This window comes from Cyclopterus lumpus, chromosome 9, assembly GCF_009769545.1.
Source record: "Cyclopterus lumpus isolate fCycLum1 chromosome 9, fCycLum1.pri, whole genome shotgun sequence".
NCBI classification, from domain to species: Eukaryota; Metazoa; Chordata; class Actinopteri; order Perciformes; family Cyclopteridae; genus Cyclopterus; species Cyclopterus lumpus.
Genome location: NC_046974.1, coordinates 8,245,463 through 8,269,156, shown reverse-complemented (window position 1 = coordinate 8,269,156; position 23,694 = coordinate 8,245,463). Strand labels below are relative to the sequence as shown.

Here is a 23,694-nt window from a genome sequence, read left to right as displayed (position 1 = left end):
GACAGCAAACATCCCGTCAACAATGTGGCTCCTGGAAACAACTTCAGGTGAAGCCGTATTAACAAACGCTTAATGGATTAAGCTGGTAAAAAAATATATATACGTATATATATATATATATATATATATATATATATATATATATATATATATATATTATCTTTTTAACGATGACCCCCCCGCACCGCATGGGGGCAGCACCTTTGTCAGGTACAGCATGACCCAACAGAAGAAGCGTCTCAGTATGCTAGCAAACAACAGAGAAGTGAAGCCGAGCAGTCTTTTAGACAGACGCAGCGACACAAATAACTCGTTTTTCTGACTTGTATCCCTTATTTGTTTATTTATCTAAAACTTGTATGTGCCGCGGTGGCGCGTGTCCCGGAGGAAGCTTCGCTTTGCATGCAGCCAACCGACTAGTAAGTGCTGTTAGCCTGACAGCTAACGTTAAACTTGCAGCATCCATGAAGAAACCCAACCCCGGATCAAATGCTGTAAACACCACTGACCAGCTCGTCTCGAGTTAGCTAGTTGCCCGCTTGTCTCAGAAAGAATACACCAGAATGACAGGTGAGTGACACCATCCGATATCAACAGCTTCGTACATAGGGACTGAGCCAGCCTCACGTCACTTCTGAGAGCAGCGTCAGTACACAGTTATTATTTTAACCACGAATTAATAATTAACACACCTTTCCTCAGAGGATGCCGTCTTGCTGAACGTCCCTGTCATTCGGCAGCTCTACCACTGGGACTGCGGGTTAGCCTGCTCCAGGATGGTCCTGAAGTAAGTGCACAATAAAGTCGTTAACCTCTAAAAGCATTAACGTCATGTCTGCCAAATGTGTTCCGAATATCGTCAGTCATCTCCATACAGATGATACTCAAATTGTAGAGTGAATTGTATGCTTTCACACCATTGCACGACAGTTGACCCCGAGGGATTTACAGTCTCTTAACTGTCCAATCTTGCAGGTACCTCCATCCAGTCAGTGATGAGGAGTTCCAGAGAGCATGCTGGGAGCTCAAGCTGACAGAGAGTGTGTGGACTATTGACCTGGCCTACCTCATGTGCCATCTAGGAATCAAACACTGCTTTTGCACGCAGACTCTGGGTGTCGATAAGGGCTTTAGGAATCAGGTACTTTCCCCAGACCAAGCTGTCAGTACTGTCCTAACCAGATTTGAATGTTTCTAGTTCTGTATATGTGACGGGGTCTTTCTTGTCTTTTGGTGTGGTTTGCAGTCCTTCTATAAGAAACACTTCGATACAGAAGAGGACAGAGTGAATGAGCTTTTCCTTCAAGCAGACAGCAACGGTGTGGTGCTGAAGAAATGGTGAGTTTTTCGGTTTATTCGCATGGACAAACCGGCTTTTTTTCACACACAAAGCAAACCTAACGCCTGACATGTTTTTGTTGATGTCTTCTCATAGCTCTGTGACGGTTCAGGAAATCCAGTCTCATCTGGAGCAGGGCCACGTTGCCATAGTGCTGGTTAATGCGGTCGTCTTGACATGTGAACTCTGCTCCTCGCCTGTCAAATACTGCTGCTTCCTGCCTGTGGGCCAGAAGTGTTTCTGCAGGAAGCCAGAGTACCAGGGTCACTTCGTTGTACTATGCGGCTTTAACAGGACCACTGGCTGCGTTTTCTACAACAACCCAGCGTATTCTGACCGTGAGTAATGTCCAAAGCACAAGCAGAATGTGGCATAAGTGTATTTGAATAAGTACTCGGAAGTCCTGATACAAGTTTCCCTTTTTGCCATGTAGATTTAGTTTTCTTTTTGGATGTAAATGTAGTGCTGAAACAATTTGTGGATTGTTTGATGATTTGATTGAAAGAAAAATAATCAACAGATTGCTGAAAATGATTGTTTGCAGCCTTAGATTAGCATATTTAGTCAACTTTGTTTCAAAGCTTTATATTCATGGTTTTGTTAGCAAAGTAGACCTTTTAGTTGTTAACTCCAAGATATTACTTAATTTCTGCTTTCAACATTCAAGATAATTACATTTTGACCAGATGATGGTGCTAGGTGACATACCACGTTATTACAAACCGTTATTACAAACAGTTATTACAATTCACGTGAATGTCTTTACGAATGTCACGTCAATCCATCCAACAGTTGGTTAGATGTTTCCCTATTTTACGTGTTTGTGTGTTTTTCAGGGGTGTGCTGCACCAGCATCACTAACTTTGAGGAGGCTCGGCGGAGCTACGGGACAGATGAGGATATCCTGCTGATCTTCAAGGAGAGTTGATGGACAGTGATGATGGGTTTGGATTTCACTCTTCCCCAGCTCATCAGTGTAGAGACCTGATGCTGCAGGTCGACAGTCTCGGACCCGCGGCTGCTCATGGTATCGCAGATCCCCTGGGCCATCCTCTCCGGTGCTAAGAAGCCCAACTGCTCACATGACTGCTGCATATTCACCGCTCTTATTTCCTCTTACAAAGTCACTACCACTCGACCACTGCAGGACTAACAGCTGGAAGTTTCAAAAATCTAAGTTAAATTATTTTTGTATCCTCTTTTTTGAGATTAGCAGATAGACCATAGATTTTATTGCCTCTTAGCTGAATTTTAATGACTCTAATATGAGCTATTGAAATCTCAAACTGTGAGCAGGATGAAATGTGGGAATCATGACAGAATACGACATACCTGGAAATAGTGTGCACATGATTCAGGGCTTAAAATAATGTTTGGTATAAACAATTTATTTGTGCTGTTCAGCTTTGAAGTCCAGAAGAGGCTCATCAGCAGCCTCAACCTCCACTTGCCTTTTTAAAAAAAAAAGAAGAAAATCCTCCTAACTCACCTCTTCATCACTTTTTATTCTGATGATTCTATCAACAGGGAATACAGGAAGTAGTTGTGCTTTGAGAGTCTCAGGTAATTAATGCCCTAAAGTGTGACATTAATTAATAGCTAGTTCAATGCTACCACATAGTTGGTCTGTGGAACTCAATCTGCCTGCAGAAGAATATGGACAGAGGATTGACCGTCTGAAACAGGAACTCACCGGATTAATTTCATTTCAATTAAGGAAAAAACGCCCAACATCTTGTGTTTTAGTGTCATGGCAACATGCTGGATAGATGGATACATGGTTGTTTTGAATGTGTGGCAGAACAACGGTGTAATTTAGACTCATGTTCTATGTTGAAAGTGGTGAAGATAATGTCATTTCCTCATAGTTTTTTTTTCTTTTCATTTTGATATTATAAGTATGATTTTGCACTACACTTTTCAAACCAGACATAATTATGTGTTATTTAAATATTGACCATGAAATTGCTGTTCTTTAATCTATACAAAAATTATTTCTTCCTTGTTGTTCTTTTTGGTAAGAATAAACGGCACGTTTTAAACCTCAAACTTTATTTTTTATTAAACATAGAGCTGCATTTATTATATGTTATGATTAAAGAAGGATTTGAACATGCGCTCCATCCTTGTTTTTGTTTTTTTCCTGAAACACAAGCGAGTATTTGAGATACTTGCACCTTAAATTATATACTAACAGTTTGCCAGAGATTGAATAAAATCAAATGTTAGTTCTTTGATGTACGGATTTATTAGTAATAATACATTTGAAAAATCAAATTATCTTTTTAGGTTATACAAAACACAATTTGAAATGCAGTTTGATATCTTTTAACTAAATCCCATCCCAGTTTTTGCGTATTTTTCTGCATATTCTAAATATAAAATAACCTGATGGGACAATCAATCCATATCATCAGATTAAGTTACCTAAATGCTCATTTAATACCAACATCTTTCTATTGGAGCCTCTTAAGAAAGAAAGAAAGAAAAAAAAAAAGTAAAGACAAAAAATTGTTCCTCTTACTGAATTCATAAGCAATATATTAAACTCTTATTCAGGTCATTACACTCAACCGCTCCTGCCTGACATGGTCTGGTTCCACCTCATGGTTACAGTGGCTAATAGTGTGTAATGGAGTCAGTTCACTGACTTTGACTCTCAGCATTTAGCATTTAGCATCAACCCGTAAGCGGCCGCTGTTCAGCAAGTTTCATGGACTCGTTTCTCTATCCAGGTCTTGTCAAATCTTCAATGAAGAAATCAAGATAAGTTAGTTGTACAGTTAAAAACAACAGTGGTTATACTTTAGGGGGACAACATGATGGAACCAATCTAACAAATATAAACACTATGATAAGAACTGAACTCTGTTTCATATTTTGCCTTCAATATAAAACTATGGCTTCAATTTGCGTTTTTACCATTTGAGCCATTTTTCTCATGTTTATCCTCGGGGGCAAATATATGCTATACAAAAACATTAAAATGCAGGAAATAGTTTAATTTATGTGGTTTATTTTTTAATTTTTTTTAGCATAGTATATTGGAAATTAAATGGGAAATTATAAAAATCTGTTATTTTTTAACAGTTGTAAACAAACTGGTACTGAAAAGGCTCATCTTCTGAAATAATGTACTAACTTACATTTTTTTATTTTATCAATATATAATAACTTTATTGCAGTTTTGTTTGAGGCAGACATGTTGTCCTCTAGAGACATCAGAGCAACCTTTTGTTAAAGAAGGCACAATTGTTACCTCTCCTATAGTGTAATATCTACTCTTTCACAATGTTGGGTTTGAAGCCAGGTCTCACAGACTTGGTAAGTTCCTCTGCATACTCAGAATACCGCCCAGTCATCTGCAGCACACAGGTAGATTACCAGTACATCAGGAGAATAGATTGTATTTACCGCAATACATTCACATTACTGCAAAGCATCCAATAATGTTTGCCTCTTAAGCAAGTACAACCCTCCAATCACTGCAGGGACAAATACACACACATGCTTTTTTAAAGTTGGTCAAAATGAGACGTACATATATGATTATCGGTTATATCTACCTTAAAACTCCATTTGTCGCTGATTTGTCTGTTCAGGTTGAGATCCATTTCTACAACGAGCAGTCCGTCGCGGGTCCTGGAGAGCCCCGGGCTGCGGCTGCCGTCGGGAGCAGCCGCATAACTGGATCCATAGAAGTGTCCAAAATCATGGTGAGCTGCAGAAGTCAGCAGATCTGTCTGTAACTAACAGAAATAATTCACACGGCCGAAAACTCACTGTATAGATACGGATAACTTAAATACTGCAACACATTTAGAACATCCTGAAGAATTAACTTGCCGCAAATGTACATATTGAAGAAGCTAAATTAAAGTTTCACAACACCAGGAATTAAATCTCTGACCTTTTTTTCCATCACCAGATGTGAATTCACTTTTGAAATGTTCCTGTGTGAAAGACAAGAATGCACAGAAAGTCACCAAAAAAATAAGTGTGCAACATATTTCCCCATTTACATTTAATCTAAATGATGTAGCATTTACCAAAGATTATTATTATTTTTTAAATGAATGTTTTTTTCTAACCAAACCTGATGAAAAAATAAAACTTTCAAAGTCTAAACCCCGACTACCGCCCTCCGCCCTGCATGTATGTCTGCTGACACTGCAGTTATTGACACTGACTCACCGTCCCAACACGGTTGATTGCACAAGTGAAACAGTGGTGAGCTATTGCTGCATTCCTGGCCTCGATAGACCACATGGGCTCACTGTAGGCAAGGAAAACTATTATTATTATTAATGGATATAAAACGACATGTAACAACAACTTCCTACGGTATATATACCAACAGCAATAGGTTTAGTTTTATAGTGGAATTAAGTGAATATGTACAACTAAAGCACAATGTTGACAATATTAATTACATGTTGCGTATTCCCAAAGTAATTTGTGTTTAATTAAATCCCCACACAGCAAACAAGGAGCCGCATACTATCTCAGCATAGGAAGACACGGAGGGGGAGAAACGGGGCGTCAATGGGAGTCAAGCAGCTCGTTCTGGCCGAGAGGCCTTCTAGCGATTGTTAATACATAATTAATAACTCCATTTTGTTCCTGACCTGAGCGCTCCAACGGTAGCTGAGGGGTTGAAGATGATCTCAGCTCCATTCATACTGTACATGAGCCAGTTGAGAGGGTGATGGCGCCCGTAGCAGATATTCACAGCAATGTTCCCAAACTGTGTCTGGAACACTGTGTGGCCAGTGTCGCCCTCCATATAATATGTAGACTGGGTGGAAAAGAAACACAGTGAACACAGCAGTTTGGCCTACTTTCACACATACAGTATGTATTGAAGGCAAATCCCTCACTAACCTCATTAAAGTCTCCAATTCTGGGAATATGGTTCTTCCTGCTCTTTCCCAGCACATGTCCAGAGTTGGAGATCACCACCGCTGTGTTCCACAGAGTGCTGTGCAGCCCCTCTCGCTCCAGAATGGGAGAGACGACCACCATGTTGTATTTTTTGGCGAGCTGATGACATAATTTACAGTGCCGTTAGGCCACTGCAGCAAAGCATAACGTTGCACTGCGGCAGACATCTGGCATCTCACCTCTTGGCAGAAGCGGGTGGTGTTTCCTTCTTCTGCAGACTCCGCAAACTCCGTCCATGGTTCTTTCTCGCGGGTGCAGAAAGCAAAGGGCATGGCTGCGGGCAGCAAAACACAGGTTAGTCTTTTTTGTTACTGTCTTGTAGGAAATGTGTAGTGCTGACCCATGAACGGACTCACTCCAGGTCTCCTGGAAGCAGACGATGTTTACGCCGCACATGGCTGCCACTTCAACCATTTCACCAACGCGGCTGTGCATGGCATTGATCTGGGGAGGAGACACCCAGAGGGTTTACGCCACTGGCTTGTAAAATGCACAGCATCCTGTCTGCCTCCGGTCCGCTTAACAACATGCGTCTGAGTCCTGACCTGGTCCAGGATGGGGGCGTCGGTGGGCAGGACGATGCGGTTCTGAATGAGTCCCACGCGGACCCTTCTGGGAGGCCTCAGTTGTTCCTGTGCAGCTTCAAACCTGAAACCCTTCAGCTCAAAGTCACGCTCAGAGGCCGCGCTCACAGCACATGACGGGAGGTCCAACTTCCTGCGACAGAGAAGACTCGTCGTGACTGATCACAGAATGGGGACCAGAAGGAGGAGAAAGGAAGATGATCCGACATTGATTCCTTGTCATAACTGACAATGTTACACTTTTTTTTAACAGTGAGCTAAACATTTTCCCCCTTGGTTTCTTGGTGTCTGTCCAAGGGCCACATTGGAGGAAAACCAAAGTTATCAAATGAATCAGGTAAATAATCAGCAGATTAATAGATAATGAAAGTAATTATGAATGAGTTAGTTGCAGCATTAGTTTGTATTTTCTAATTTCACTGCATTATTCTCCCTTGTGTATAATTGGAGATGTGACTCATAAACAGAAGTCTGTACTTATTTTTTTCTGCAATAACATAATTATTAAGTGGAGCAAATATCCACTTGTGACCCCTATACTTCTACACAGAAACTACATGGTAAAAGTTCCAAACCCTGTATTGCGTAATCTTTTCTTTGCACAGTTTAAAGGTTGTGTGTTGACCACTGCAGCTCAAACTGAAGGGACCAAAGTCCACTCACAAGAAGGATGAATAGAAAAACACTTTGTATAGAGAATAGTATGATCTCCGTGTTAAAGTTGAAGTACTCTCGCGACAACTCACTGCGTTTCCTTCCCGAACAAGATGCGCTTCACCTCTGACAGCTCGGCCTCTGGCAGGTGCGACTCCAGAGATTCCTCCAGAGATTCAAACTCGCATGCGGACATTTCTGCGGTTTCCTCGGGTTTGCGGCTTCACGGCAGCTGCTGCGCGATGTCCGACGTGATGCGCGTTTTATCTGATACGCTCGTGATTTAACTAGCCGTGCCTGCACGTAGTCTGACGCACGTTCAGGGATTTGAGGAGGAAGACCCGACCGCGTGTGTCCAGCGGCTGGTCGTGGAAGTTGGGTCAATTATTAACCCCATGTGTTTGTGTTGAGGGCACTCCACTCCACTCCACTCCACTACACACACACACACACAGACACACACACACTGTCAAGCCTCCTCAAAATACCGACACATCTTCCGGTGAACGTCATATTCTTTGAATAGTATATTAATACGAATATATGAATAAATATACGAATGAAACAAAGGGTATGCATATTACATTTCAACTTAAATTAATGATAATACAAAATAACTAAATTTGTTTAAAACATTGTTTGATTAATTAATCAATCTTAATTAAAATAAATATAGATTGGTATATATGTCTTTATAGAGTCTAACCCTCCCTGGCCCCTTTTCCAGATGTTATTGTTCACATTGATGCTGTTTTCTTAAATGTTACATTAAGTGGTTGTCTTTTCTATACTTTGTAGCTGTACAGTTAACTTTAACTGCTAATGCGTTTTACTAGTTTCATCCTCAAGAGTTCAGATGAACTGTCAGTGTAACATATTCTAACACTTGTTTATTTCACAGGTCTATTTCTATGGGTCTGGCTAACATAGACGTAACATATAGACGTAAACAAATCTCTTCAGGTCAGGTTTATATTATTCGGTGTGGCTATGCGAAGCAGCCAGGCTCATAGAGCCAGACCAGATGCTGCAGCACCAGCTTAACTTTCCATCAACAGTGGAACCACCATGCTGGACCACAGCGCTCTCCTTCTCCCTGCCAGTGTTGAGGTTTCTTCACAGCAGAGCATAAGGTATTGCTTTCTTATTTCATATGTGCTTTACAATATTTTGCTGTAATTGTTTGCTCATTAATGAGTTCACTTTGTATTAATGCAACCGTTTTAATAATTCTAATGTTATAGTTATTATAACATTGTAATGTACATCAACTTCTTCCTTCAGGTCTTCCTCCACTCTGACTTTACAGTGAACACCATTGTCTCTGTAGTCTTGTCTCTGTAGTCTCTTTAGTCTCTTGTTGTCTCTGTAGTCTCTTTAGTCTCTTGTTGTCTCTGTAGTCTCTGTAGTATCTTGTTGTCTCTGTAGTCTCTGTAGTCTCTTGCTGTCTCTGTAGTCTCTGTGGTCACTTGTTGTCTCTTATTGTCTCTGTAGTCTCTGTAGTCTTGTCTCTGTATTCTCTTTAGTCTCTTGTTGTCTCTGTAGTCTCTTGTTGTCTCTTGTCTCTGTAGTCTCTTGTTGTCTCTGTAGTCTCTGTAGTCTCTTGTTGTCTCTTATTGTCCCTTTTTGTCTCTGTAGTCTCTTGTTGTCTCTTGTTGTCTCTTATTGTCTCTGTAGTCTCTGTAGTCTCTTGTTGTCTCTTATTGTCTCTGGTTGTCTCTGTAGTCTCTTGTTGTCTCTTATTGTCTCTGGTTGTCTGTGTAGTCTCTGTAGTCTCTTGTTGTCTCTTGTTGCCTCTTATTGTCTCTATAGTCTCTTTTTGTCTCTTGTTGTCTCTGTAGTCTCTTGTTGTCTCAGTAGTCTCTTTAGTCTCTTGTTGTCTCGTTAGTCTCTTGTTGTCTCGTTAGTCTCTTGTTGTCTCTTATTGTCTCTGTAGTCTCTGTAGTCTTGTCTCTGTAGTCTCTTTAGTCTCTTGTTGTCTCTGTAGTCTCTTGTAGTCTCTTGTTGTCTCTGTAGTCTCTTGTTGTCTCTGGTTGTCTCTGTAGTTTCTTGTTGTCTCTTGTTGTCTCTTATTGTCTCTGGTTGTCTGTGTAGTCTCTGTAGTCTCTTGTTGTCTATTGTTGCCTCTTATTGTCTCTATAGTCTCTTTTTGTCTCTTGTTGTCTCTGTAGTCTCTTGTTGTCTCTTATTGTCTCTGTAGTCTCTTGTGGTCTCTGTAGTCTCTTGTTGTCACTGTAGTCTCTTGTTGTCTCTTATTGTCTCTGTAGTCTCTGTAGTCTCTTTAGTCTCTTGTTGTCTCTGTAGTCTCTGTAGTCTTGTCTCTGTAGTCTCTTTAGTCTCTTGTTGTCTCTGTAGTCTCTTTAGTCTCTTGTTGTCTCTGTAGTCTCTTTAGTCTCTTGTTGTCTCTTGTCTCTGTAGTCTCTTGTTGTCTCTGTAGTCTCTTGTTGTCTCTTGTTGTCTCTTGTTGTCTCTGTAGTCTCTTGTTGTCTCTGTAGTCTCTTGTTGTCTCTTGTTGTCTCTGTAGTCTCTTGTTGTCTCTTATTGTCTCTGGTTGTCTCTGTAGTCTCTGTAGTATCTTGTTGTCTCTTGTTGTCTCTTATTGTCTCTGGTTGTCTGTGTAGTCTCTTGTTGTCTCTTGTTGCCTCTTATTGTCTCTATAGTCTCTTGTTGTCTCTGTAGTCTCTTGTTGTCTCTTATTGTCTCTGTAGTCTATTGTTGTCTCTGTAGTCTCTGTAGTCTCTTGTTGTCCCTGTAGTCTCTTGTTGTCTCTGTAGTCTCTTGTTGTCTCTGTAGTCTCTTGTTGTCTCTTGTTGTCTATGTAGTCTCTTATTGTCTATGTAGTCTATTGTTGTCTCTGTAGTCTCTGTAGTCTCTTGTTGTCCCTGTAGTCTCTTGTTGTCTCTGTAGTCTCTTGTTGTCTCTGTAGTCTCTTGTTGTCTCTTGTTGTCTATGTAGTCTCTTATTGTCTATGTAGTCTCTTGTTGTCTCTGTAGTCTCTGTAGTCTCTTGTTGTCCCTGTAGTCTCTTGTTGTCTCTGTAGTCTCTTGTTGTCTCTGTAGTCTCTTGTTGTCTCTTGTTGTCTATGTAGTCTCTTGTTGTCTCTGTAGTCTCTGGTTGTCTCTTCTCGGTAGTAGCCACACTATCAACATTTCTTGCGAAATGTTCTAGTTTGTAGTTGTCTCCGATAGCAACAGCAGGAGGCCCTGCAGCACATCCCATCATTAGCTAATTAGTGCCACCTGGTGGACATTTTAGAGCTGCAGGGTTTCCCAGAGTGTTTTATGGAGGCGGTGAGCCAGCACACACTTTCTCTCCACACACTTCTCATCATTCAACCAATCCCACATCTCAGCAACGTGCAGCTGTGATGTGACTGGCTGTCATGGCAACGCTGGAGAGGAGCAAGTTAAACTGGCAGGATATGTGAGAATGCAGCTGAACCCCGTCTTGTCCTGCTGTTTGGGCTGCAGGGGGACGTATGCACACACACAAAGATAATAATACATACAATAATTGATGATGAGAACTTTTACTTTTTCATCTACAGCTAATACTTCTAAGTAACATTTTAAATGCAAAGAGTGATTTTTAATTGTTTTATTGCCACTTACTTTTGAATATTTCTAATGATACTGTCTAACTGTCTGTGTTAGTTTGGGGTAAATCTGAACTATGTAATCGTCATGCCATAGTTGCTCTACTTGGTCAGTATCCGGATACAAATGTTTCTGATATTGAGCTGGATGTCTAAAGTAAGTCTAATATGTTATTTCCAGAAACATTAATTTTACCACTATGAGACTCACTTTTCACTCACTTTTTTATTGAAGTTGATGTCAACCATCTTCTAATAATACACCATAACTTACAACTAGAGTGGCCAAAACTAGAGATAGAAAACCTACATTTAAAAATATAAAACACTATATGTGACGCATTTAACAGATTGTTTGCATGGTTATAATACAGCTAGTCTGCTCATGGGTAAATACATCGTAGTGTCTAAAGAAATCAGACTTCAATGTCTTGACTAGGACAGAAACTATTTAAGATGCGGTTTCTTGTTATTTGCGGAGACGTTTTTTGCTCCTGGTTTGGCCGGCAGGACCGCTGCTCTGTGTCCTTCCTCTCGTCCTTCGGTCTGCCTCCTTCTCGGTGTTCGACAGTTTCCTCAGCAGCTCTACAACACAACGGTTGAAGTTCAATCGTGAACACAGCACTGAACACAGCACTGTGAGGCTGCTGCTGCTGCCTTTCGTTACCTGTTAACTGGGGATGACTCTGGCTGAAGTTGTTGAGGAGAGACACGTATTTACGACCTCCGGTGTCATCGTCTCCTGAAGGGAAGTAAAGCCATGAACTTTAATGTGTAATAAAACGGCTTGAGAAGGTTATCCTTCGTCAGACATAAAACGCTGCACTTTTACATTCACTTAGTATTGTGATATGAGAGTTACCTCTGTAACTATAAAAAAAAGAAAAAAGCACCATAATTTTTTTGTTCCTAATATTAGACATCTAAACTTAGAGACAAACTATGGACTCACGGCAGACTCGGAGCAGGACGTAGTATTGTCTCTCTCCCAGCACGCTGCTGGCCAGAGCCACACTTTGCTGCTTCCCCTCCAGATCCATCACTCTGCCACTGCTGTCCATCAGCTCCACACTCTCTGCAGGACGAATTGTCAACAGGATGTTGTCAGACAATCTGACTCCATAGAGTTGGTGCTTCAGGTGCATTATGCTGGCTTTGCACTATAATGATCCCAATAGCGAGATAAAAGGAATTTTAATGGACAAGTGCGCTTCACTAATGGATGATTTCAGCCGAGCTTCTACTGCAAGTCCCAACCACTCACAGTGTTGAGAGCTGTTAAGTACCTTTGAAGTCCAGGCCGCACCTCTCCTTTAGATGATGGATAAAGTTTATGAGCTTACAGTTGAGATTGAACATTTCCATCTTGCTGTCTGAGGGGAAAACAACTATTAAAAACATGACATTGCACATTAAACTTAACTTAATTATTATTTCATAATGCTGGTTTATTCTCCCTGTACTCAGGCAACATTTTTTCCTATACTTGAAAAGCAGCAAGAATATAATACACCCAGGAACTTTACTAACCTCGGAGCAGGATAGTGACAAACATGTTCTGGTCCTGAAGTTAGACTCCACTACTTCTGCCACCACCAGCACCTGCTTCTTCCACCGAGCCCGGGAGTAACACGTTTGGACTGGGCACGAAATGCAGCAATGGAGGCCGTTAAATCAGTGTTGTGGTCTCCACTTTGTGACAAAGACTCAGCTCAGAGACAGACAGACACACACACACACACACACACACACACACACATACCTCTCCTTCTCCTCCTCCTCCTCCTCCTCCTCCTCCTCTTCTTCTTCTTTCAAAGCAGAAGCCTTTTAAATGAGGGAGACAAGGGACTGCTGTATCCATGGTGTCTCTGCACACAGACAGACTGGCACTCTGGACTTTATAGCGACAACTTGTTGGACAGTGATGTCAAGACTGACAACTAAAAAAGAGGCTTTATTGTTTCCCGCTACAGATTGAAACTAACTGAACACTGTTTCTACTTACTGACTGTAAAACCTATGGTGGGGAGTTTTAATCCAATTTTGATCTTAGTTCAGAAATAACTGACGAGGGACAACAATAATCACTATTAAATCCCCCCAAAAACATAGGAGGAGGAGGAGGAGGAGGGTAGTGAGAGGCTGATGACGATTCCCGGCAGCTGATTGGTCGAAACAGCACCTTTTGCGGTTATGCGCAAAGAAATTGAAACTTGTGTAGATTTATTTTTGGGGTCAATTCAGCAGCCAATCAAAGCGCTACGTTACATTTCAGAGTTCTACTATAAATCATAATTAAACACTAAATATAAACACTGCTGATGGTCAGAAGTTGGTTGAGATGCGTTTCTCCACAAAAAGCACCATTTTAAATGTTTTTTTGTTTGTTGTGTTTTTACCACAGATCATAAGTTTCGTGGAAATACGTTGTTCGACTATGAAATAAATGACTCATCGTTTAAATAAATCCAGTGACAAATGTGCCAAGCAGCCACACTAAAACTCTTATTTTATATAGAAAAACTACCAGTAATGCAACAGTGACAATGTGGAAAGTGTCGCAACACCTCAATCTGCATGCTCAGCGCTTTGTTTGCCTTACAACTTGTTTCCAGGGTGATAATATGTCAGTGTTTTGTTTACGGCTTGTTTCTGCAAACTGTTAAACTTCTGGGCTCATTGTTCACCAGCTTGTTGCTAACTTTGTCTGTCTGCTGTTTGCTGGCGGGCAACTCGTGTTCAGTGAATTCATCCAAGCTAAAAGTATGAATACAGTAAAAGCATGAAAACAGTAAAAGTCTGAAAACAGAAAGAGTATGAAAACAGTAAAAGTATGAAAACAGTAAGAGTATGAAAACAGTAAAAGTATGAAAACAGAAAGAGTACCACCGTCAGCCACTCAGCTTGGGAAACATTTGCCGTTAAAATGACCAGCCAACAAATAGACAGACATAAACCCCTGAAAAAACTTTTTTTAAATGCAATATCACTTTTTGATAAGTGAGCTTCAGCTAGCCGCTTCCCTCTGCTTCCAGCCTTTATGTCAAACAAATAAGTGTATTTGCAAAAATGACAAACTATTCCATTAATATAAAATATTGATGAGAGCAACTATAAATGATTTCAAACAAATTCAACAATTCAAGTTCCTTTGCAATGACAATCTAGTTTTCTCACCGCATCCTAACGTTTTGAATCATAAGCTTGATAAGACCCAGCTGATGAGCTACGTTGTCGACACACAGGACCGCAGAGGAGCAAATAATGTGCTTCACGGCCTCCGGGAAAGCTTTGAAAAAGAAGTGTCCCCTGCACCCTGTAACCTGAACTCACACTGAAAGCTGGGAAAATAAAGAAATCTAAAGATAGTTGGACTACTTGATTAATCATTTCCCAGAATAAGCAAACCAGTTCTCTGACTCAGTTCTATAGACTTCCAGATCTGATATGAAACATGACCCTGTCTGGTGAGAAGCCAGTGGGAAGCCTGGAGCTGCTCTACTGAATAAGGACTGGGCCATTGTGGCCATTGCTGAATGCAAATAGCATCGCAAACACTTGAAAATAGAACGTGTTTTATTTAAAGTTACTGTGAAGAACTTTTAACTGGTTATGAAACAGTCTCAGTGTAAACCTATGACCTACATACACCAATCAAACCATGCAGGGTCACCAGAAACTCCTTCAGCTCGGATTCCAGCAGGGCCTCCAGTAGTGACCAGCTCAGCGTCTGACAGCAGCACCTCCTCCTCCAGCCAGGAGCAGAGCTTTACCTCCCTACCCCGCCGGTCCCCTTTAGGAGTCAATACCGACACCACGCTGCTGGAGACAGGGGTCATAATGCTGGGCCCGCTGGAGGGGAGGGAGGCACGGGAGAACCAGAACCAGGACCGAGTGGAGCAGACCGACAGACCCTGCTACAGTCAAATGAGAGTTTTTTTTTAAAGAACTCTGATGCTCGTAAACGCATTTGTGTCCACAGGAACCACCAAAATCAACACAAAATGAAAGTTCCTTTTAGGAGCTTTAAAGACAGGACTTAGTCTGCTTGTGATCACACAGGAAGCAACCGTCACGCTGGACTGAGGACACATTCATCAGGACAATTAGAACCAGAATTGCTTCCATGAGTTTGATTTAAGTCTAAAATATTGACGTTCACAATCCCCCGACAAATTATTTTCGAGACAGTCATCAAATCACAGACGTCGACATTTACATGAATATAATTTAAATAAGTCAAAGTCAAGTTGACACACTGAGCAAACAAAAAACACGAGGTTACATTTCAGCATCGCATTACCGACACTGGAGCCCTTACTTTTAAACACGTGAACCATTACATTGCTTAGATGAACCAATCTGCCACTGGGGAAAGTACTGTTGATGTTGGTCAGACCAATTAGAACGTGTTACATCGATGTTATGGAGCTGGATTACAATGTGAGAGGAGGGGATAAGCCGAACGTGAAACGTTTAAAACTTTCTACAATTGAGCGTGAACTTCTCTAAGCAGGCTGGTGTCACCGCTTGTGGTGCAGGTCCTCAGAATGGACTGAATCTTAAAATGCTGCACATGAGGGGGCAATAATGCATAAGACATAATCCTCTGCCCATGGTGATGTATGTTCCCATCCATGAAAAATGTCAAAATGTACCAATAATGTGTCTTCAGCCAAAGACCAGAAATGGCAGGATGCTATTTACATGCATACTTTGGTATATTACTTCAACCTGCTGTAGTTTAAAGGGAGTGAAGGTCAATACTGTCCCTTCTTTTCCATTTCGGCTAAGCTTTGGTGGGTTGCGCAATTTCCTTCGTCAAAGTGCAGTTGTATGACACATTAACTATCCGTAAAGACGAAGCAAAAGCATTTCGTAACCTTGTTTGTTGAAGCCATTTGTGATGTGTGAAGTGCCTGAACAAATAAAGAAGTGTGAGTCGAGGTGTCATGAGGTTGTGATGTGAAGCAACACAACCTCTTTGGGTCACTAGCAGTGCTCTTAGACTTTTAGCCTGGTTTAAATGAACAAATCACTGTGTTTAAATAATGTTTCTTATGGCGAGGAGATTTCCATCACCTTCGTGACATTCGCTGTCCATTCATTATCCGTTTGCAGTGTTCCTTCTCCATTGCAAGGCTCTTGAAACTCAGTGAACGTGCACGAGTCACAACACCTTTGCCAGCTCACTAAAGCAGCTGTGTCTGTTCTGCGGGTTCAACAGCGAGGTGACCTGGCAGGGGCCGAGGTTCTGTTTGTCCTTGTCCTCCACGACTTCTGGTCCAGGGCAGTCGAGCTGCTGCTCCACGTGCTGCTGCTGATGTCCTCTGGGGATTTGAGTCCATCTGAGGGGTTGCTGTGGACATGGGCCTATTTTAGGACAGTGGGAGATGATGACTGACAGAGGGGGGCGGGACACTTCCACCACGCCGCCCTCTACAGGCGTCATGCGAGTTGGACAGCGGTAGGAGCTTTCGCAGCTACTGCCGCTGCTGCTGTGTTCAGTGAAAAGGTCAAAGCTCAGGCTGTTTGGCGTAAATCTGCTGGAGCCGTGAGTCCTGCTGCCGCTCCCCAACAGCTCCTGCTTGCCCAAGATGTGGCGCCAGATGATCTTGCGAAAGGTCTGTCTGAACTCCCGGATGCGGTAGGCGTAGATGAAGGGGTTGATCACGGAGTTGGCGTGGGAAAGAATAATGGCCACATACATGATCCAGGCTGGAGGACGCTCACACTGAGGACAGAAGAGGGTGAAGCAGTTGATGATGTGTAAAGGCAGCCAGCAGACTGCAAACAGCCCCACAATGATGGCCAGAGACTTGGCAGCTTGGACCTCTTTCTGCAGCGTGGAGCGCGACTTCTCCCCGTGAACCGCTTTCACCTCCATCAGCTTGAGCTGGCGGCGAGCAGCCATGAAGATACACAGGTAGATGGCTAACATCAGCAGCAGGGGAATCAGTACACAGGCAAAGAAGTTGAAGTAGACCATGTACTCCATGGCCACCACGTCCTCAAACAGGCACCTCATCAGGCCGGACGGGCAGGTGATGTTGGCGCTCTTGGACAGCTCGTGCCAGCCCATCATGGGGGTCAGGCCGATGATGATGGATAAAACCCAGCAGATGGCGATGATGCTTTGAGCCCGCTGATCTGTCACCAAGCTGATGTACCTGGAGAGGGAAGACGACACAAACGTCGAACATCAGCTCAAACGCTGCAAACTGTATTTAGTAATCTTTTGTAAACAGTGTATATGAAATTCCCCTCGTCTTATAATTTGATCGTCCGATTGCTCATTTTGAAGCACTTCCCCTCCCGGAACTAGAAGAGAGAGGATAAACAAACAAGGTCCTTCAGGACTCCTTATAGGAAGAGTCTATTTTGAGTACGCCTGTGTGGGAGAGCAGCTGAGACTGTTTCCTTGTTTCTATCACATTCTTGAAATGTTAAAGTGCAAAGGTTAAGCCCCCCACCCCCCACCCCTCATCAGGGATGCAAAAAACAACACGGATAATGCTCATGTATCTTTGAGCAGGAGGGATAACAGGAAGGCTCATCTCCATGTGGCTCTGAGGCTTAGTGTTTTTATTATGATGAGTCACAACTTGACACTGATCCCTGGTCAGCGTGTCATTAGGAGACTGTAGACGTCTGGAGACATTATGTCCTTAGATCATTTCAATGCTAAATCCTCGCTGACGTCTGAAAATGCGGTGTTTTTACAGTGAAATAATAAAGCATGGGGGCTACAGGGGGGTCACTCAGTCTGTACAAGCAATTAAAGCACAATTCATTTGATTGCTCCAGAGGGGACGTGGCCTCGTGGGAGACGCCATTTCTGGACACACTTATTCAGCCAAGATTTTCTGGTTCAAATGTCATGTCTTTACTGATAGATATAAAATTGTGTGTGCTCCACTGCCTGAGAATACGAAACAGATTAGACTGAAAATAAAGAAAAATAAAAGACAACACAAATTAAGAACATTACCTAATGTACCTTTTTTTTTTCTTTCTTACTTTTGATTCCATAATTTCTATAAATATATATATATATGTATAAGCAGTTAATATTCTATTCACTAATGCTTGATAAATAATAATAAGGAAACTAATCAAGACAGCTTTTCAACTTCTGGGTTTCCAGGTTGTGAATAATTCACTTCGTTGTTGTAAATGCAGTTATGAATGTTTATAAACCATTGATAAATCATCTTCCTTTCCAACAGACCCTCTAGTTTGCAGCTGTTAGAGTGAGTAGGTCATTAATAAGGGTTTTATTCTATATTGTCTGTACAAATAGATTTAATTTCAGTACAAGGGAATTGCGTTGTTTTTTTAACCTGGAAAACGAAAAGGGGTTCTTATTAACAGCTTAAAACAATATATATAATATCATGTACTAACCATTAACAAAGCCACTACTTAAAACTTATCAACCCTTTATTTTAAAGGCACACATTTCTCTGTGTCTCCTGTATACGAAGCGACCCCGGGTCACTGACCTGAGCGGTATCTTGATTGCAATGTAGCGGTCAATGGCGATGGCCAGCAGACTGAAGATGGAGCTCTGAGTGAGAACCAGCACGAAGCAGGCGATGAACAGGCAGCCGTAGAAGTTGGAGCAGAAGCCGGTGCTGATGACGATGGAGAAGGGAATGGCCAGGACGCCGACGGCGATGTCGGCCACCGCCAGCGACACCACGAAGAAGTTGGTGATGCTCTGCAGGTTGCTGTTGAGGCACACGGCCCAGCAGACCAGCACATTGCCCAGCACGGAGAACACAGCAATGAGCAGCTCCAGGACGATGTAGCAGGAGGTGGCGACGGGGTCTTTCAGCATGGTGAGGCAAAGGGCGAGGTCACTGATGAGGAGGGAGGAAACCTCGCCTCAACGACCATAGCTGCAGCCTGGCAGCTCCCGAGCTCAGCCTCCTCACTTCCAACACTTTCAGTGCTTTCACACCTGCTCAGCTCAAACAGCAGGAAGAAAAGCCTCTGGTTTGTTAAACTTCGGATGGAGCCGCCGTCTCTCGTGACTCCCCACTCATCCTCTGCATGTCCTCTTCCCTCAGGTCCTTCCCCTCAGCGCTTATTTCCCACAGACCTCCCGAGGGGCTGAGATGATGCCAACGACGCACATCAATGAAACGTCAAGTCGCTGAAAAGGAGCAGAAGTGAAAAAGAGGATATGATTTTACAGTAAAGGAAGTGAATTTCAACACGGTTTGTATCAGATCTGTTTTAGAGCAAACCAGAGGTGCGTGTCAAAGGTGTTACTAAAAAAGAATCAACATTTCATCATGTAGCAGCTTATACAATTTCCCAGAATCCCCACCATAACCCACTCAACCTGCCTAAAAGAGCTTTTAATCCAAACACCTTAACAAAGGTGTTAACACTCCAACAGGGGTAAACGTCTAAAGGAAATAAACTATTTTAAATACATTTTGCCATATAGAATACAGGCATTTTTTTATTTTACGCAAACCCTACAGCCCATCTTGGATTATTATTTTTGAAGGAGACTTTTTAATACTTTTTTGAGACCATGAAATAATTCCTCCTTAGCAAATCTTTTTAATTTGTTTATTTTACAGGGACAATGCACACCAATCAACAGTTAAACTGTGAGTTAGCCATCTGCTGTCCTTGGACAGATTTTTTTTAAAGCAGCCAGAAATTACAAATGTTACTACAAATGAAGATTGGGAATGTATTCACGAGAGTCTGCCAAAGCGCTCATCTCAGTGTTCGGTTTTGTGGGGTTGCTGATGTCTTCTGGAAACAGCCCCTCTTGAACCCTGCAGAGGAGCAGTGGAAGAGCGGTTTGTGAAGACTTCCTCGGAATCAAACGCACTTGAACTGTAGAGGACTTCCTGTTGTGATCTTTTGGAGCATCAACAGACTGGTTTAAAAAAAAAAAAAAAAAAAGTATCTGACCTCCTGTCACTGGTTTTAAATGGGCAGGGCTCAGGTTGCAGAAAGGTGATGCTGGTGATGTCACATATCCAACCAACCAATTAGGATTTGGCAACACTTGAGTCAGAAAGTGCTGACAGCTGTTTGTTTATTTTGGCAACACTGGAAGTCAAATCTAATCAAACCGCACCCAACAAAAGTCCTGATGAAGCAGATCAGCTGAATGTGTAAGTGTAAATAAAAAATAATAATGAAGGGTGGTTTTTTACAAACTTTGCATTTGATTATTGATTATTTTAGTCAGAAGATATTTTATGCATTAGAGAAATGTTTTAAACATGAAACCAAGTGTCCAGTGCCGCTATAATACAATAAATCAGATGTTTACATGTAATGGGAAAGTTTTTCTCAGGTCTACGGAGCGTTTTCAGATGTACTCTCATAGCTTCTTGTTAAAAGCACTTTTGAGTCTTATGCTAATTTAGGTCTTCGGGGCATTTCTTCTGAGAAATATGGGCCATATGATCTATTCTCAATGTGTGGATCACAAGTCTGATATCTGTGTGCCTTTGTCCATAAAAGGCTTAATAAACAGAAACCTACTGTTTTTGTGGAGCTGAATTCCCTGGAGTGAAAGTTTCTGGAGGTTACGTTGAGGTTTTGGGAGATAACAGCTGTGGTGGAACACGGAGGTCTTTGCTCTCTGAGTCAGGGTTTTCCTTTTGGGTCGGATTGGGATGTTTTTATCAATACCAAAGACTTTGTTATTTCAAAGTTGATAGTTATCAGTAGGTTTTCTTTGTTCGTCCTATTTGACTTACAAATACAGTTTTTGTTGGTCTCTTTCCTCTGAGCCCTGGGTATTCGTTTGTCTTGATGTCGGGGACGTACGGTGTTATATTGCAGCGTATTATAATGTCTCATTCGTTGGTCCAAAACTAAAATCCCAGAGGACAGTGATGGAAATAATGAATCTCTGAAAGATACGGCAGTGACTCTCACCGATGCAAGCAATGCATAATAACCAGCTGTCATGAGGTTTAATTATTTACAATTATTGTGACACAAGGGACAGTGAGGTATTTCTAAAGGATCTTTAGCAGATGAATTTTGCTCAGAAATGATTCAAATGAAAAATGATCTTTGTATTCAGAAATGTTTTCTCCATTTGGAAAGTGAATTAAGGATTACAATGGGCATTTACTCAATTTGCTCCAAACCCTACAGCATCACCAAGACGCAGTTTATTATGAGACTGTACGACCAACCAGAGCCTCAACACCCCCCCCCCCCCCGGTTTATTACGTGGTAATCTATTTTTGAACAAATGAGAAATGAATGAGGAACTAACTGCATGTGAACCATTAGTTAATCAGTATCTGATAATCACATTTTAAAGAGGAGCTAACGATTAATTAATTTAGAAAACAAGTGAGGAATTAATCAATAACGACTTGATGGCATACATGTAATTGATGAATCGTTAATACTTCCCTCGTGGAGGACTATATAGTAGATATAGCCATATGTTACTAGAGAACAGATTGGGAGAACTTATTAAAAGGTATTCAATTCTAAATTCAGAGCATTAATGTAGAATCAAACACCGATTGGTTTGTGGACTACAGTTTTTAAGCCTTGAATTCGGCATTTTGTCCGCCTGCCTCTTAATTTTTTTTGCAATCAGAAACGACTCGTGAACCGAACGTTGAATAAGACATTTTCAGGCAACCAAAGTGTACCAATTAACTTCCATGACCTTAAAATGCACTATGAAAGGGTTAAAGCTATAAGACTAAGACATAACACACAACGTGGTAGAGCGACCTGTCACTCACACGGTAGCCACACCCTAAAAGCATACACTGATTTATCATTTAATTCACTCTAAATGGGACCATGATTTACTAAATAATCATTACTAATCTAATAAATCAAGTGAGAAGTCATTTTCTTCGACACTTCAATAAAATCGGACTTCTTTTTGCAACCAGAGGTGTCTCCCCCTGATGGCGGTTAGAAAGAATGCAGGTTTAAGGTCGCTTCTGCCTTGGCTTCACCTTTCTGACCTGCAGGTTGCCACATTTGTAAATCCAGCTTCTCCGTGCTTTGTTTACATAGCCGGAGCTTTTGTTCTCTGGAGCGTGAACCTGACCGGCTCTGCACGTTCCTCATGCAGCGGTTACAGATGGAGTGGGCGTGTTTATTAGGGGCCCAAACACCAAACTTTAGGCCCAGGACCCCAAACAGCTTGATCCGGCCATTATTGGACACTGGGCAAGAGACCTACATTAATGCAGTGGGGCCACTCACTGCAATGAATTTACTTCAGGTTAATTCCTGCTTGCTTTTGTTTTCCCAACACTCGCATCACTTTTAATTCAACACATGCTTTCTGATGATTTACACACAGCTCCCGTTGGTCTGCATGCTGTCTATATGCACAACATGTTATTCTACCTTATATGTTTGATATAAAGTTACTATTTCACAAATTAAGATTGCATGCATAACCTCTGACCAAACTGCATGCCATGTATAATCAATTTAAACACTCAGGTGTTGTTTGATTTTATGCAGAATTAAACTTTTTGTCAATTAAAATGACTCACCTTTTTTTTTTTCTGGATGCCCACCGTGCAGACAGAGGATTTCCGGCAATGATAAGAGCTGATATTAAACACACTCGCCCTAAAAATATATATAAATACCGTTTTCACTTCCCACTGAGCGACAAGTTCGAAACTGGGATGATGTCAATGAACGGCCGTGCTGGTTAAATCCAGAAAATAAAGATGGTGAAGGTCTCTGATCGGATTGGAAGAAAAAACACTGCTTATTCAGCGAATGACTGCAGACAGATGAAGCTTTTTCCTCCCTCTCACACTCACTCCTCCCTCATAAACCATATTCAGTCTGATATGAGCCCGTGTTTCCTCTCCGGGGGCGGATCAGTTAAAAGCCTGTTGTGTATTCAGAGGAGTCGGTTGATGACACACATTAAAACTACTTGGTGCGTGTGTTGAAGCCTGAGACACGAGTTATCCAGTTTATCATTGATTAATGCTTTTAGTGCAACATCCCTGACCAATTATTGTTCAATTGATTTCACTGTTTGATAATTAGGAGAGATTAGGGACGATTGCAAAAGAAATTATATTTTCCCTTACAATTCAGACTACTTATAAAACACTGGTCATCTCTTGATATCACATATATATGTGCACCATTAATACTACATATTTTATACAAGTAGTATGTTCATTTCTTTATTTTAACCCCATTTAAATGGATTTTTACATTTTAAATTAGGGAAATTTTAATTTTCTAACAAACATTATCGATCTTGCAGCCGTAGCCGTGATACAATCTCGTATATTAGCATCGGCTGTCCATGTTCATACAGTGGTATGAAAAAGTTTGGGCACCCCTGATCATTTTCAAGATTTTCCTTTATGTATCATTGGTTGTTCGGAACAGCAATTCCAATTAAATATATCATATAGCAGACAAACACAGTGATATTTAAGAAGTGAAATTAAGTTTATAGGATTTACAGAAAATGTGCAATAATTACTTAAACAAAAGTAAGCAGGTGCATAAATTTGGGCACCCCAACAGAAAAATTACATCAATATTTAGTAGATCCTCCTTTT

At 41.5% G+C, this 23,694-nt stretch overlaps 4 protein-coding genes across 5 annotated transcripts; 1 reads left to right on the top strand and 3 right to left on the bottom strand.

Annotated features, from left to right (window-relative positions):
- The first annotated feature begins 208 nt into the window (after positions 1 to 208).
- Positions 209 to 3,455, top strand: gucd1 (guanylyl cyclase domain containing 1). The gene is made up of 6 exons (XM_034542542.1): positions 209 to 570; positions 703 to 787; positions 976 to 1,141; positions 1,247 to 1,338; positions 1,436 to 1,677; positions 2,176 to 3,455. Exons 1-6 carry the CDS (start codon positions 564 to 566, stop codon positions 2,265 to 2,267), a joined length of 684 nt encoding a protein of 227 aa, XP_034398433.1. The 5' UTR covers positions 209 to 563; the 3' UTR covers positions 2,268 to 3,455.
- On the bottom strand, positions 3,316 to 7,955 carry upb1 (ureidopropionase, beta). The gene is made up of 10 exons (XM_034542541.1): positions 7,614 to 7,955; positions 6,829 to 7,000; positions 6,640 to 6,727; positions 6,463 to 6,557; positions 6,224 to 6,382; positions 5,968 to 6,137; positions 5,534 to 5,615; positions 5,250 to 5,292; positions 4,906 to 5,060; positions 3,316 to 4,701 (listed from the first exon to the last, which is right to left on the bottom strand). The coding sequence occupies exons 1-10, from the start codon at positions 7,715 to 7,717 to the stop codon at positions 4,618 to 4,620; spliced, it is 1,152 nt and encodes a 383-aa protein (XP_034398432.1). The 5' UTR covers positions 7,718 to 7,955; the 3' UTR covers positions 3,316 to 4,617.
- Positions 7,956 to 11,410: 3,455 nt separating this feature from the next.
- LOC117736862 (uncharacterized protein C22orf15) lies at positions 11,411 to 12,517 on the bottom strand. The gene is made up of 4 exons (XM_034542492.1): positions 12,403 to 12,517; positions 12,069 to 12,191; positions 11,784 to 11,858; positions 11,411 to 11,701 (listed from the first exon to the last, which is right to left on the bottom strand). Exons 1-4 carry the CDS (start codon positions 12,515 to 12,517, stop codon positions 11,586 to 11,588), a joined length of 429 nt encoding a protein of 142 aa, XP_034398383.1. The 3' UTR covers positions 11,411 to 11,585.
- A 2,157-nt stretch (positions 12,518 to 14,674) lies between these two features.
- On the bottom strand, positions 14,675 to 22,904 carry adora2aa (adenosine A2a receptor a). Of its 2 annotated transcripts, XM_034542491.1 has the most exons (4): positions 22,651 to 22,904; positions 18,622 to 19,277; positions 16,950 to 17,286; positions 14,675 to 16,850 (listed from the first exon to the last, which is right to left on the bottom strand). In XM_034542491.1, the coding sequence occupies exons 2-4, from the start codon at positions 18,957 to 18,959 to the stop codon at positions 16,287 to 16,289; spliced, it is 1,239 nt and encodes a 412-aa protein (XP_034398382.1). In that variant the 5' UTR covers positions 18,960 to 19,277; positions 22,651 to 22,904; the 3' UTR covers positions 14,675 to 16,286. The 2 variants fall into 2 exon arrangements, with proteins under 2 accessions (XP_034398382.1, XP_034398381.1); XM_034542490.1 differs by having other exon boundaries at positions 14,675 to 17,286.
- Positions 22,905 to 23,694: the final 790 nt, after the last annotated feature.

Coding starts and splice junctions, on each gene's coding strand:
- gucd1 (XM_034542542.1), top strand. Junction 788..975: donor TGCTCCAGGATGGTCCTGAA/GTAAGTGCACAA, acceptor CCAATCTTGCAG/GTACCTCCATCCAGTCAGTG. Junction 1,142..1,246: donor ATAAGGGCTTTAGGAATCAG/GTACTTTCCCCA, acceptor TGTGGTTTGCAG/TCCTTCTATAAGAAACACTT.
- upb1 (XM_034542541.1), bottom strand. CDS start 7,717: ATGTCCGCATGCGAGTTTGAATCTCTGGAGGAATCTCTGGAGTCGCAC. Junction 7,001..7,613: donor TTGTTCGGGAAGGAAACGCA/GTGAGTTGTCGC, acceptor TCTCTGTCGCAG/GAAGTTGGACCTCCCGTCAT. Junction 6,383..6,462: donor CCACCCGCTTCTGCCAAGAG/GTGAGATGCCAG, acceptor TTATGTCATCAG/CTCGCCAAAAAATACAACAT.
- LOC117736862 (XM_034542492.1), bottom strand. CDS start 12,517: ATGTTTTTAATAGTTGTTTTCCCCTCAGACAGCAAGATGGAAATGTTC. Junction 12,192..12,402: donor GTGCGGCCTGGACTTCAAAG/GTACTTAACAGC, acceptor TTCGTCCTGCAG/AGAGTGTGGAGCTGATGGAC. Junction 11,702..11,783: donor GAGTCATCCCCAGTTAACAG/GTAACGAAAGGC, acceptor GTTGTGTTGTAG/AGCTGCTGAGGAAACTGTCG.
- adora2aa (XM_034542490.1), bottom strand. CDS start 18,959: ATGCTGAAAGACCCCGTCGCCACCTCCTGCTACATCGTCCTGGAGCTG. Junction 17,287..18,621: donor GCAATCAAGATACCGCTCAG/GTCAGTGACCCG, acceptor TTCCCTCTCCAG/GTACATCAGCTTGGTGACAG.